This window comes from Hemicordylus capensis, chromosome 4 (genome assembly GCF_027244095.1).
Source record: "Hemicordylus capensis ecotype Gifberg chromosome 4, rHemCap1.1.pri, whole genome shotgun sequence".
Lineage (NCBI taxonomy): Eukaryota > Metazoa > Chordata > Lepidosauria > Squamata > Cordylidae > Hemicordylus > Hemicordylus capensis.
The window spans coordinates 254,543,302-254,556,505 of record NC_069660.1 but is presented as its reverse complement, the minus strand read 5'-3'; the positions used below and the strand labels follow the sequence as shown (position 1 = coordinate 254,556,505).

At 46.3% G+C, this 13,204-nt stretch overlaps 2 protein-coding genes across 3 annotated transcripts in view; one reads left to right on the top strand and one right to left on the bottom strand.

The window, feature by feature from the left end:
• The first annotated feature begins 3,756 nt into the window (after positions 1-3,756).
• CEBPD (CCAAT enhancer binding protein delta) lies at positions 3,757-5,609 on the top strand. Its single transcript, XM_053249056.1, has one exon. It carries the CDS (start codon positions 4,069-4,071, stop codon positions 5,014-5,016), a length of 948 nt encoding a protein of 315 aa, XP_053105031.1. The 5' UTR covers positions 3,757-4,068; the 3' UTR covers positions 5,017-5,609.
• A 2,819-nt stretch (positions 5,610-8,428) lies between these two features.
• SPIDR (scaffold protein involved in DNA repair) overlaps positions 8,429-13,204 on the bottom strand; it is a 253,771-nt gene continuing 248,995 nt past the window's right edge. The window contains exons 18-20 of one of the 2 annotated variants that reach the window (XM_053249053.1): positions 10,429-10,543; positions 9,181-9,234; positions 8,429-8,670 (exon numbers count right to left, since the gene is read on the bottom strand). In XM_053249053.1, the coding sequence (XP_053105028.1) occupies positions 8,539-8,670; positions 9,181-9,234; positions 10,429-10,543 (301 nt within the window). In that variant the 3' untranslated portion in view covers positions 8,429-8,538. The remainder of the gene's footprint in view (positions 8,671-9,180; positions 9,235-10,428; positions 10,544-13,204) is intronic. The other variant, XM_053249054.1, reaches the window with a different exon arrangement.

Here is a 13,204-nt window from a genome sequence, read left to right as displayed (position 1 = left end):
TATAGTTGTCCCTGCTATAAAAATAGTAGGCTTCTGCTGAGTAGCACACCAATATTAATCAGACTTATTTTCAACAATGAAATACATTTTCATAGAAAATGGCAACACTTTAATTCTCTGGCTAAGTTTTGCTGCTGCTACTAACATACACTCCCCTCATTGAGTCATACTGCTATGTAAAAGGATGAACTTTGTCTTTCCTGTGAGATACTCAAGAATTAAAGAAAGTGGCACTCTCATTGTAACTGCTCACAAAGACAGCAGCAACAAAACTTCAGTATTATGTGTTTATAACACAAGTGGAAGCTGTGGTGCTACATAGTACTAGTTGGAGGGGGCGACTCTTGTTCCTAATGTATGTATTGTACACTCATACATTGTTATTGTTAAAATCTTCAATTATATTGAATTGCATTGTATTGAGCAGAAAATTATTTTCAGAACTTATGGGACCCTCTTGCACCTCGAGCGTTTATAACCTACCTTAGTGATTGGTGGAGGTGCCATAATCCTCACACAGACTTAGTGCATAGGTGTTGGGACTGCACCCCTGTACAAGCCTAATGAAAAGTGGTTAATATTAGAATACTAGTCGATCCCCGCACAGAGCATCTGTTCGCTCTTTGGGGCCGGCTACCTCTCCCCCCCACAACCTGCTCCAGTCTCTGGGCAGGCCTAGTGCCAAGCCCAGGCTGCCAGGCCAAGTGCTGCAGCTGGGCCGAGTGCGGCCGCGGCGGCCGGACCTGTCGCTGCGTCGACACCCTGCGGCTGGGCCGGACCCACCTCACCGCCTGCGACTGGGCCTGCCGCCACGTCTTCGCTCTGCAGCCGGGCTGGGCCCACTGCCACCACGCCCACTGCCGCCCCGCATCCGTGGCCAGGCCAGCTGCCGCCACCTCGCATCTGCCCAGCCAACCAATTCTCCTGGGTGCACCAGCCAATCAGGCGCCTCCGCCGCCCAGCCAATCAGCTGGGACGCACATTCCATGGCACACCCAGGAGAAATATATAGCTGGATAGTGACAAACACATCTCTCAAACTAAAGGACTTCTGGAATGGAGCTATAATAGAGTTCCAATATATAATGGTCCCGAGAACTTTGGCTGCCCTGCCTCTGGGGCCGCTTTGCTTTCCTCCCCTCCCGGCCAGCCACTCCTGGGGCTCCTGTGCTCCACTGCATTCTTGCTGCCATGCTGCTGGCAATATTCCCCTTCCTGTCGTGCTGTGTGCCACACTGCCCATCCTCAGCAGTGTGCTCCTGCAGCTCAGTGCTGCTTCCTGCCCATCTCCAGCAGCACGCCACTTGTCTGGTAGGAACACACTGTCACATACTGTTGCAGAGGCGTGAGGTGTGTGTGTCTCATTGATAATTTGTTAATCTGTTTTACTATCCGATTTTCCTTTTATGTTCTTGCAATTATTAGCATATTATCTACACTATGTGTTCATATTTGTACCTACAGTTCCAGTTAATCGGGCTTAAGTCTGTAGGGTAGAGATACACCCTTACAGCAAGAAGACCTACACATGTATGCAAAATTCTCCTCTCCCATACCTGGCCCTGTGAGGAACCTTTCTCTCCTCACCAACAGTCCTTCCACATGGGAAATGCCCAGACTTTACCAGGGTTGCAGTTTTGAGATACTCAGCCTAAAGAATACTTTCCACTCATATTTTAGTCTCAGCCAAATACAGTTTTTAACTCTGAAAAATGCTACTTGACTGTAAAAAATGCTACATAATGTTTTCAGAGTTATTCCTTCCTGGTGGGGGGGAAATTCAAAGTCAAGCCTATGCTTTCTTTGTCAAATTCTTCATGCAAGTACCTTGTATATTTTTCAGTGACAGAATCACCTGCTACATTATACATAGTCTACAAAAGGACTCTACAAGCAGGAACGCACATCTTGGAATGGATCATAAGAGCTAGTGCAATATTTAGCCACAAGAGGGCAGTGCTTCAACAGCTGTATGGTGGAGATAAATCACAATATATTTTCTGTGGCAAATATACATAAAAGCAGAGGAAACATGGGACAGGCAAAGCACATGAGAAAGATGGGTTCCATCACTCCATATTATTTTAGTTGGACCTATCCTGTGTTCTGTGTTGACAGGAATAGTTCAGATTTGTGTCATTTTTCATACCATGCAGTCCTGCGAGGCAGAGACAAAATGTGAGGGCCAAGCTTGGATAGTAGCTGTCAAAATGTTCCACCTATCTTAAGGTTTCTGTTTGTAGATTTGTCCTTAGAATTTCAGATGTGTGTGTTTCAGCACCAACACTAGTGTTCCACACAAGTGACCCAGATTCTTTTGATATGTTTGAATGTGTGCCTAGACTCAGTAACAGACATTCAATGTAATATGTTTGGCTTGCTGTATGGTTTTATTTTGTGAGGTGAAATTATTGTGAGCTGTCTTCTTGGGGCTTTTGTTAGTACCAGAAGAAGGAAGTTATTGGCTAAATAAGAATAAACAGACCAGTCTGAAGTTAAATTGATGAGAATATACTTGCTAAACTAACACCCAAAGTATTCCTACCCTATGTTTATGGTGAGAATACCCGCCTCTTTTTAAATAAATAAAAAAAGAATGTGGAAAATTCACTGGTCAGCTACCATGGTCCAGTGGAGAGAGAAGGAAACCTGGATTCAATGAAGGATGAAGGATACTTGTGGACTTAGTTCGCCCACAGCAGTAAGAGGCTCATCTTGGGGGCATGTCATTTACAAGTCCGACAGTGTACACAGAGTCCAGCAAGGCAGGCACAGAGATGAAACTCATGACAGATGCATTTACATGTGGCAGGGAAAAGAAAAAAAATTCACCACAGCCTGGACTGAAAAACCTTCACCACAGCTTGGCACGGATGTAGCATTGTACTTGGCAAAGCAGCTCCCCCACCCCGCTTCTCTAAAATGCTGTGCCTTTGACGTTCCTCTGAGATCAGTAGCTGCGCTACATAACGCAAGAGCAAAGGGGCTGGGTGACAGTCAAGACCAGATCCACCCCCTTCCCCGCCTGCAAATCTGAACCAGGCGCCGAATTATTTGTTTAAAATAAAAAAAAAACAACACCCTAAGAGGGAAGAGCTATGAAGTAGCCCACATCATTATCCCTCTTCCTGTCCTTTGGCATCTCTCCGTACCGAAGCACACAACGTGGGAAAGTGCCACTGACTGGAGGAACGTGGTGCGACTCGCAAGGGTGGGCGTGAAGAGCAAGGGGATGGGGTGCGTTCCCCAAGCCATACAGGAGGCTAGCGACACTTCTCCGTTTCGCTCGCCCAGGACAGAGGAGGGCAGCGCAGGGGCCGTATTCCAGCAACTTGGCGCGAGAGACAAGGGGTGCTGCACGCCTCTTCCGGGCTTGGGACAGGCGCTTCTCCAGCAAGACAGGGAGGCACCTCCCCGTCGCCGCAGAGCCACCCGGAGCCCCGCCGCCGCCCAGCTGTGGACTTTATATTCCCGGCTGGGGGCGCCCCTTGCTCCGAGGGAAACGAGGCGGAGAAGCAGCCCGCCTCGGTCGCTGCCCGCTGTGTATCAAAGGTGGCGAAGCAGCTGGGAGGCGGCTTTGGGGTTTCGCAGGCCCCGCCCAGACCAATCCCCAGCGGCAGCGGCTGCCTCTGCTCCCGCCGCCCCCTTGGCAGCGAGGCCAAAGAGCACGCAGGAGCCTCCCACCCCTTCGCCTCCCGGGGCTGCTCCAGCAACACCCTCGCGCTGTCACAAGGGGCAGGAGGTGGGGCCGGAGCTAGATATAAAGGGGCCGAGGGGGCACCTCGCGGCCAGGTTTTCCCTCCTTCCCCGCGCGCGCGCTCTGCTTGAGACCGGAGCTGCCAAGCAGCCCAAGTCCAGCAGCGTGACTGACTAACTGTCCTAAAACGAGGAGACTTTGCGGGGGAGGGACAGCGAGTGGAGACCGACAGAAGCGAAGGCTGGCCAAGTGAGGCGACCCACCGGCGCACTTCACCTGCGAGCGGGGAGAAGGGGGTGTATTTGGCTTTACCTGCCCCTGCCGTCGGCCTCTGAAGTCCTCGACTCACCTCGCAGACCCGAGACCCTCCAATGAGCGCCGCCACCCTGGACAGCCTGGACTCGCTGTCTTGCTACAGAAACTGGCCCCTGGAGCCCGCCAATTTCTACGAGACCAGGGTGGTTGAAGGCGGCGGCGCGTTGAGTCCCTCGTGCAAAGCGGGCAGCATGAGCGCCGCCGTCGAGGAGCCTGGCGTGATGGCGCCCGGCAGCCGTGACCTGGCGGAGCTGAGTGCCGCCGCGCCGGCCATGTACGAGGACGAGAGTGCCATCGACTTCAGCTCCTACATCGACTCCATGGCGGCAGTGCCCAACTTGGAGCTGTGCAACGACGAGCTGTTCGCTGACCTCTTCAACAGCAACCACAAGGGCGGCGAGCGCGGCAGCGGCGCCTACGGAGAGTACCTGCCTCCGCCTCCTGCTGCGTCGCACCACGCGGCGGCTGGGGGCAGTGCCTTAGCCAGCCTGCTGCACGCCAGTGTGCCTCCCGGCCCGCTCCGAGGCGCCGTCAAGCAGGAGCCCGACTGGGGCGACGAGGCGTCAGGCTCAGCCTCGCTGCTGCCCTCGCAGATCGCCACCTGCGCCCAGACCATCGTCAACCTGAGCGGGCAGCCCACGCCGCCCACCTCCCCAGAGCCGCCAGGCAGCGCCTCGCCGTCCAGCTATAGCAGCCGCTCTTCCGCGTCGTCGTCGTCGTCGGGAGGCAAGGAGCGGGTGGCCAAGAAGTGCGTGGACAGGTTCAGCCCGGAGTACCGGCAGCGGCGGGAGCGCAATAACATCGCTGTGCGCAAGAGCCGCGACAAAGCCAAGCGCCGCAACCAGGAGATGCAGCAGAAGCTGGTGGAGCTGTCCGCCGAGAACGACAGGCTGCACAAGAAGATCGAGCAGCTCAGCCGGGACTTAACCAGCCTCCGACACTTCTTCAAACAGCTGCCCAGCGCCTCTTTCCTGCAGCCCCCCTCGGCTACGGACTGCCGGTAACGGGCTGCGGGAGGAGCCACGGCTGACTTTGCAAGAGTAGACTTTGAACTTTTTCCAGAATACCTCAGAGAGCCGCACAAAGTAGCGGGGGCAGCGTGGACGGGGTGGGAAGGGGGGACTCTGTGGGAAGAGGAGCCCGGCTGTAGAGGACACTGCTGCGCCCGCAGGTGTGCCGAGAGGAAGGGCGCTCTTCGCTCTCGTCTTTCCTCTCAAGGAAGGAGAAAGCTAGCTGGGAAGGCTAGAAACAAACGCGGCGCGAGTGAAAAGGTGCTGGCTTTCACGTTTCTTCTGAATGGGTTAAGCCTGGGTCTTTGACCATAAAACTTGCCCCCCCCCCACAAAAAAAAGTGAAAGAAAGAAAGAAAAGCTAAACGTCTCTTTTTCTTAAATTATTTTTGTAATGATAGGTTTTTTGGGTTGGTTTTTTTTTACACTTTACTCATATTGATGCAGCTACGGTACTTTGTAAGAAAAATCATTTTCAAAACACTTTTTATTGTAAACAGCAAGAGAAAAATAGACTGAGCATGCTCAAAACTTTTATATAAATTTTTACAGTATTTCTAAAAATAAAAAAAAACATTTGAAATGTACTTTGACTTTATGTGTTTGTGGCAGTATGTCTTGAGGGGAGTGCAAGTAACAGGTAAAGTCTCAATGCAGGAGTTAAGCATACAGTTCCTTGCTTTAAAAAAAAGAGAGAGCAAAGCACCTGGATTCTTTTTGCACAGTTGGACAGATACTATTTTACTGGAGTTCTACCTGAAGAACTCCATTTAATTGAGTTGAAGTAGCAAAACTGTTAACGGCAAAGAGTGGCTGCAGGCCTATGTGGTCTTAATCATACTTAACCCCACTGACATCCACTGAAATCTTTGGGGTTAGGGGTGGCTAACCCTGCATAGGATGGAGCTGTATGCCTCTTAGAACCAAAACAACAGAAGCGGAGCTTTCCTTAACTACAAATTCAGGGCAACTGCTGTACATAGAAATGATCAAGTAGAGACGATAAACAAATCTATTTGCCAAAAGAAAAGAAGAAATGTATGAGCATATGAGACATTATGCTGGAAGACATCTCATTTTAAACAGATGCATGCACCAAGTATTCTGAGCAAACTGCAACTTTTACAGTAAAGGGCATCATTGTAATATGGCAAATACAAGCCAACTTGGACATGAGACTTCCAGGCACTGGAAATCATTCCAAGCAATGGAATGTTGCAAGTTAAGTCAAACCCACATAATTCCACTGTATAAACAAGACGACAAATGTGCATGGTGTTAGGAGGACATCTCCCAGAGCTAAACATTACCTAGGGTTGTTTTTGCAACATAGGCTACTTTTACTTCTATAACAATTATATGGAGTATAGAGGGTGGTGGGACTCCTTTTGCCCTGCAGGTCCATGCCACTGAGCTACCTTACACATTACAAAATTCCTGGACAGAATACCTCTACCGAAGTTGGTATGCAACATGCATAGAAGTAGCCCCACGTACAGGGAAGTGGCCCTCACACATGCATTTTGCTATATGGATACCTGTTGGGGAGGCATTATAGCCATGGCTTCTAGGCACATGCCTACACAGCAAAAGATATACCACAAGGTACATGTATTTTTAAAAAAATGTTCATATCTCACCTTTCTGTCCATTTCTAGCCATTTCCCACTTGTTCTGTCTAACCAACAATACTCTACCTGATAAAAATGCAAGTTGCTTGGTTGTTCACAGAAAAGAGGAAGCACCTAGATTTCCAACTGCTCATTAGCTTATACACTGGGTTTCACATTTATTCTTTTCAGAGGGTGCATCTAGCTACAGCTGCACAGTGTTAAGTCTAATATAACTCTATGAAATGAGCTTCAATCATAAACACATTTTCTTGGACATGTTTTTATGATTCCAGCCTCCCTCATCTTCCCCTCTCACCCAGGGGCGTAACTACTATTAGGCAAGGGGAGGCGGCTGCCTGAAGGCCTCCTCAAGGGGCCCCCCAGAGACAAGTCACATGACTATATGTTGTGAAGAGTGTGTGTGTGTGTGTGTGTGTGTGTGTGTGTGTGTGTGTGTGTGTCAGCGAGGGGCCCATTTAAAAATTTTGTCTCTGGGCCCACTCCAGCCTTGTTATGCCCCTGCTCTCACCCCCAAACTAAACACAATGGCCATGATCCAGCAGTGGGATAGAAGAATGCTTCATGCAAGCAACAGGAAATCTCATGTGTGCAGGGACTCCTTGTTCTCTTTGCAAAAAACGGAAAATAGTCCCTGCACATGCAAGGCTTTGGCTTACATTTATAAGGAAGCCCAAATGATCCCAAAGTTTCACTTGATATTTCTAGGACTTGATACTATTTTACCAGGAACTGGCAGAATGCTTGTGGTGTACAAAATGAAGAACAGGTTCGCAGTTCTTTAGAGAAATTTACTGAAGTCTTATCTACAAACCAAAAGGAAGTTTAAAATTATATTATCTCAAATATGGCTATTAAACATAACTGTTGAAGCAGTTATCTTGTTCTTTATTTTTAATTATACTGTATAATGAAACAGCCACCTTACTGAAAGATTTTTTTTAAAGATACAACAGCCAAATACTTCTATTTTTAGACAATGATTAACTACATAAGTGGAATATGTCCTTGATACTCTTATCACATTAAAGGTAAAGTGTGCTGTCAAGTCGGTGTCAACTCCTGGCAACCACAGAGCCCTGTGGTTGTCTTTGGTAGAATACAGGAGGGGTTTACCATTGCCATCTCCCATGCAGTGTGAGATGATGCCTTTCAGCATCTTCCTATATCGCTGCTGCCTGATAGAGGTGTTTCCCATAATCCAGGAAACATACCAGAGGAGATTAGAACCAGCAACTTCTGGTTTGCTAGTCAATTTTAGCAAAAAGTTTAAAAAAAACCAAAAAACCAACCTGTTTAGCTCTTCATACATATTTGAATTTGGTAGCAAATGTAGATCAGCATTATTCCAAGTCATCATAGACACAGTGTCTCAATGCATATTATTCAGTAAATCCTAGTTAGAATATATATGAACAGAAATGTATAGTTTGAAAATAAAAATATTTTCTTTCAAAACAATTGAAACTTTTTTCACATCCACTTAGAAAAACAACTACTTCTGCCTTTGAAAAACACTACAAAAATTTGAGATTTAAAAAAATGTATTGTTGAGAATGTTCATTTTCCAGTGCTCTGCAAATGACTGGCCAGAATTACACAGACAATAGGCACAATCCAGCCAAAGTTACACTTGTAAATCCCATTGATTTCAATAGGAAGTGTATGAATTTAATTTATTTCACTGAAATCTGTAGTACTTGAAAGTTCTTAGTGACTGGCTCATACCCAATAGAAATGTTTTTAAAAGAGCAGCAATTTGTGTCAAAGTCATCTCTCAGTACACTAACTTAGTATTTATTAGGCCTGCATTATACATTATCTACAAGTATAGTTTATAACTCTTTTACAAAGTTCATAGACAGAGTAGTAGACAGTACTTCCTTCAGTTTCTTCCTGCATCTGGGAGAACAATTTCTTCTAACCCAACACAGCTCGATGGGTGGCTGGTTACAGATTGGACATAACAATACAAAAACCCCACCTCCTTTCCCAGCACGGTCTTTACTTCATAACTCTGTAATGATAAAGTACATTCATTAAAACAAACAATCCTGTACATTTTGTCCTAGCTAGCATACAGCTCAAAAGATACTCAGTGGAAGGTGCTCTACACATAAAACAATTTGCTTCTGGGTTGTTGTTTTTTTAACTGCTCAAACAGCAAAGTAGCACATATATAATCCTAGTTATTATGAAAACAGCCACTCTGAAAAACAGGGTTTAATTAAACACTGAGAAATACAGTATTGCAATATTTTAAGCAAATCCTATCTACTTTTATAAATGAAAACTAGTCTGTTCACAAAAATAACAGCTAGGGAATGTTCTGGAGTTCCAATAGATCATAAAACCAAGAGATCAGTCATTTGGTATTTTTGTTTTATATAGATACAGTTGTATTTATTGATGCTTCAATAAACATAATAAGCTATCAGCTATTCTCATCCACTTTTGTACTTAATCTTTTATAGAGACTTGTGGACACTTCAACTTTCAAAACAAATGTACTTTTGCAAATACATACCCCATCGATAGTGCGGGAAGAATTCAGAAGTGAGGATATTGTCTTTTGCAGCAGCTGATATAACATAAAAGGAAATGACAAAGCAAGGATCAAATTCTTTGTGCATATTAAAACAGCATTTAGTGAAAATTAAAAACCCAGATTTATAAGGACCTGTCCTCTTGCATATGATGAAGGTATGAAGGAACCTAAAGGCCTAAATTTCCTTTAAGCAACTGTAGGCTGGGGAACCTGAAACAGAAAACATGCCCAGAATAGCATGGTCCTGAAATCCACTCAGTCTGTACTCCAGTCCAAAGAAGATTCCTCACCTTTAAAATTTTAAATAACTTTATGCAAATCTTATTTGAGACAAGAGCCAGAATGGAATGAGAGTAGAACTGGGTTTGGAGAAAGTAAAGTGAAATGTGCTATTGAGTTGGTGTCAACTCCTGGTGACCACAGAGCCCTGTGGTTGTCTTTGGTAGAATACAGGAGGGGTTTACCATTGCCATCTCCCACGCAGTGTGAGATGACAACTTTCAGCATCTTCCTATATTGCTGCTGCCCAATATAGGTGTTTCCCATACTCTGGGAAGCATACCAGAGGGGATTTGAACTGGCAATCTCTGGCTTGCTAGTCAAGTCATTTCCCCACTGCGCCATTAAGTGGCTATGGAAAACAAAGGTTCAAATCTCTATTCAGGCTAGAAGTTTACTTGGTGGCTTTGGGCAAGCCACTGTCTTTCAGACTGCCAGACTACACAAGGTTCTCACAACTCTAAAATGAGATAGAGAGATATTGTCCTTGGTCTTTAAGAGATGGAAGAAGAATAATTCTGGAAAACAGGATTCTTGTTCCTCATAGCAGAAACCAGAGTTCTCTTTTAGTAATGAACAAATCATCCATGGCTACCTAAAGTGCTTTAAACTGGTAAAAATCAACTAACTGACATAGCCCCTCTAGGTTCCTTGGTTTTCAAAGACTCGTGTAGTTCATTTATTCTTGAAGGCCATGTAGCCCAACTACCTGTTCTATGACAGAATCCTTCACATATCCATTTATATGCAACACCTTCTACAGATTATAATTTAGGTGATCTCTGCTAATGTGCCACAAAGAGAAAACACAAACTCTGAAGACTGGAGCGAAAGTGAATACCTTTCTTCACCTAGGGCTGTTTATGAAATAGCATTTCATTGTAGAGCACTTGAATTGGCACACTGAGTGCCAACAATTCTTAAGATCAGAGTCTGTTCTTCTCATACCTTTACTTTTACAGTGCATAGTGGTCGAGACTGACAGCACAGAAAAACTTCCAGGTGTATTTTGAGAACTGGTGCAATTATGGTTTCACAACACTGGCTGCAGTAAAGCAATCCTCTGAAATGCATAACAAAAGGCCCACATTATACATTCATTCAGCATCACTTTCCCTTTGCTTGAAAGTGATTGAAACATACCATTAACCTTCTTGATGGAATTTTGATTATAACTGGAAAAACTAATGTGAATCTTTTCCCTGCTGATGTGACTTGACATAGCTCAGAAAGCAAAGGGGGAAACACATGTCATTACGAAACAGAGGGATCCCAACCCTGAATTTCCCATGTAATACTAACAGTGTGAGGGGCTAGGATTTGAAAGGGAGAATGAGCAAGGTGAGGGTGTGCTTCTTCCTGCCCAGCTCGCCAGTTATGCCCGTTAAATGCTGATCCCAGCCATGTTTTAGCAACTGTTTTCCTCCAGCCAGGCTCCAAGACCAGAATAAGCCAGACTTCAAGGGGAGTGGCAGGCAGGGAACATTTGCAAGGCAGAACTAGCAGGAAGAGTTAAGCAGTTCAAATTTGGGACACTGGGACAAAAACAGATTTCCTAAATGCACACAGACGCTGCTGGGGTCTAAATCCCTTCCTATAATAGTGAAGTGGGTGCGCTGTATGCAGGCTGGGAGGGCACCCAAAAGAGAACAGTGAGAGGGCAGTACAGTATTTTGTTCTACAATCCGATCTCCTCAGCCAGGCTCCATAGAAGGAATTGCACTATCTAGAAGAAAAAGCTTCACAGTTATGGAGCAGTGGTGTGCATGAACCGGTCCGGAGGCCATGTTAGAAGCCTCCGAACCGGTTCAGAACCAGGCCAGTCCGGCAGTCCGGCACTGGGGTGGGTGGGTCTAGCTTTAAGGGCGGGGGGTAGTACTTACCCCTCCCACCACTCCTCCCCCTCCGGCGCTGCAGTTAAAGGTGTAGTTTTGGGGGCGGCAGCATTCCTCCATGCCGCCCTTGCCCCCGTTGTTGCCTGGAAGTTCTGAAAAATACCAGCACACATGTGCCTGTCACGGCGCATGCACGCCCATCGCTGTGTGTGACGTGTGCGGCGCACGCGCGCAACAGCAATGGGTCCATGCACGCCGCGATGGGTGCATGCGTGCTGGTATTTTTCAGAACTTCCAGGCAACGACGGGGGCAGGGGCAGCAGGGAGGAACGCTGCCACTCCCAAAACTACACCTTTAACTGTAGCACCGGAGGGGGAAGAGCGGCGGGAGGGGTAAGTACTACCCCCCCGCCCTTAAAGCTAGACACACACCCCAGTGCTGGACCTCACCTACGTGGTTCCATGCACACCCCTATTATGGAGCACCTGGGCAGCAGAAGGTAATTGGTTGGGGGCAGGATAACTGATGTGGCAACCAGAAGATTCCCTTCAAAAGTCAAATGGCAGAAAAACTTTGCCTTTCTGGAACACACATGACACAGCAAGACAATAAAATGCACATGAGATACCTTCTCCACATACACAGAGTGCCCGTATGCAGAAGGATCCCAAAGAGAGCCCTGTCGTTGCCCGCCACTTCCATACTGCCATGCAGCCACAAAAGCAGAGAAGCAGCAGCATATGGAAGGGATGCAAGTATGAGCCCACAACACCCTCCTTGCGTTTGACTGATTGATTAAGTGCTGCCAAGTCAGTGTCAACTCTTAGCGACCAGATAGATAAGATTCTCTCCAGGATGATCTGTCTTCACCTTGGCTAAGGTCTGGCAGTGGTGCATTCATTGCTGTCATAACTGAGTCCATCCACCTTGCTGCTGGTTGTCCTCTTCTTCTCTTTCCTTCAACTTTTCCCAGCATTATGGGCTTCTCAAGGGAACTGGATCTTTGCATAGTGTGTCTGAAGTATGATAGTTTGAGCCTGGTCATTTGTGCCTCAAGTGAAAATTCTGGATTGATTTGTTCTATGATCCATTGGTTTGTTTTACTAGCTGTCCATGGTATCATCAAAAGTCTTCTCCAGCACCAAAGTTCAAAAGCATCAATACTTTTTCTATCTTGCTTCTTCAAAGTCCAGCTTTCGCATCCATAGTGTGTCATGGGAAAAACCATTGTCCGAACAATTCTAATCTTTATAGGTATGGACACGTCACTGCTTCTAAATAAACCTTCCAGGGTTAAAAGGATTTCTGGCATGCAACTGACAGCAGCATGAGTCAATCCAATTACTACTACAGGAAAAAGCTACCTTGATATGCATAATACCTCTCAGGGTTTTCCAAATTATAATCAGAATCCTGCTACCATCCATTCACTGAAAGGTTAGAGTAAGTTAATTAAGAACCCCAAGACTTTTCCCAGGATGACAGGAACTTTAGAAATTCCTGAGTCAACCAGGACATCATGAGCCCTGGAACCTTTCTAGGAGAAGGGCTGGGAAATCCTTGCCTAATCTAAAAGCCATCTCCAAAACAATGCCAGCTTCCCCAGTGAAAAGACTAACTGCTCATGGGCAGAGCAAGTAAAGGCTGTCATCTAAGCCTTCTCATCTCAAAAGACCTGCCTTTACAGAACAATCATTTCTTCACAAATTTTATTGTTGGGCAAACCCTAGTTTAAAGTCTAAGTATCAGACTGGCAATCTGAACACAATAAGTCCAGAACACCCAGTGAGAAGGATAATCTCCCAAAGACTTTTGGCTGTGCCAACAGAGTCTCTGTCCTGCATCCTTTGATTACTTAGATCCTTTCCAGTCTGGCTTGTAGCCTGGA

What these genes read in the sequence shown, in the direction of transcription:
- CEBPD (XM_053249056.1), top strand. Translation starts at nt 4,069, where the DNA reads ATGAGCGCCGCCACCCTGGACAGCCTGGACTCGCTGTCTTGCTACAGA.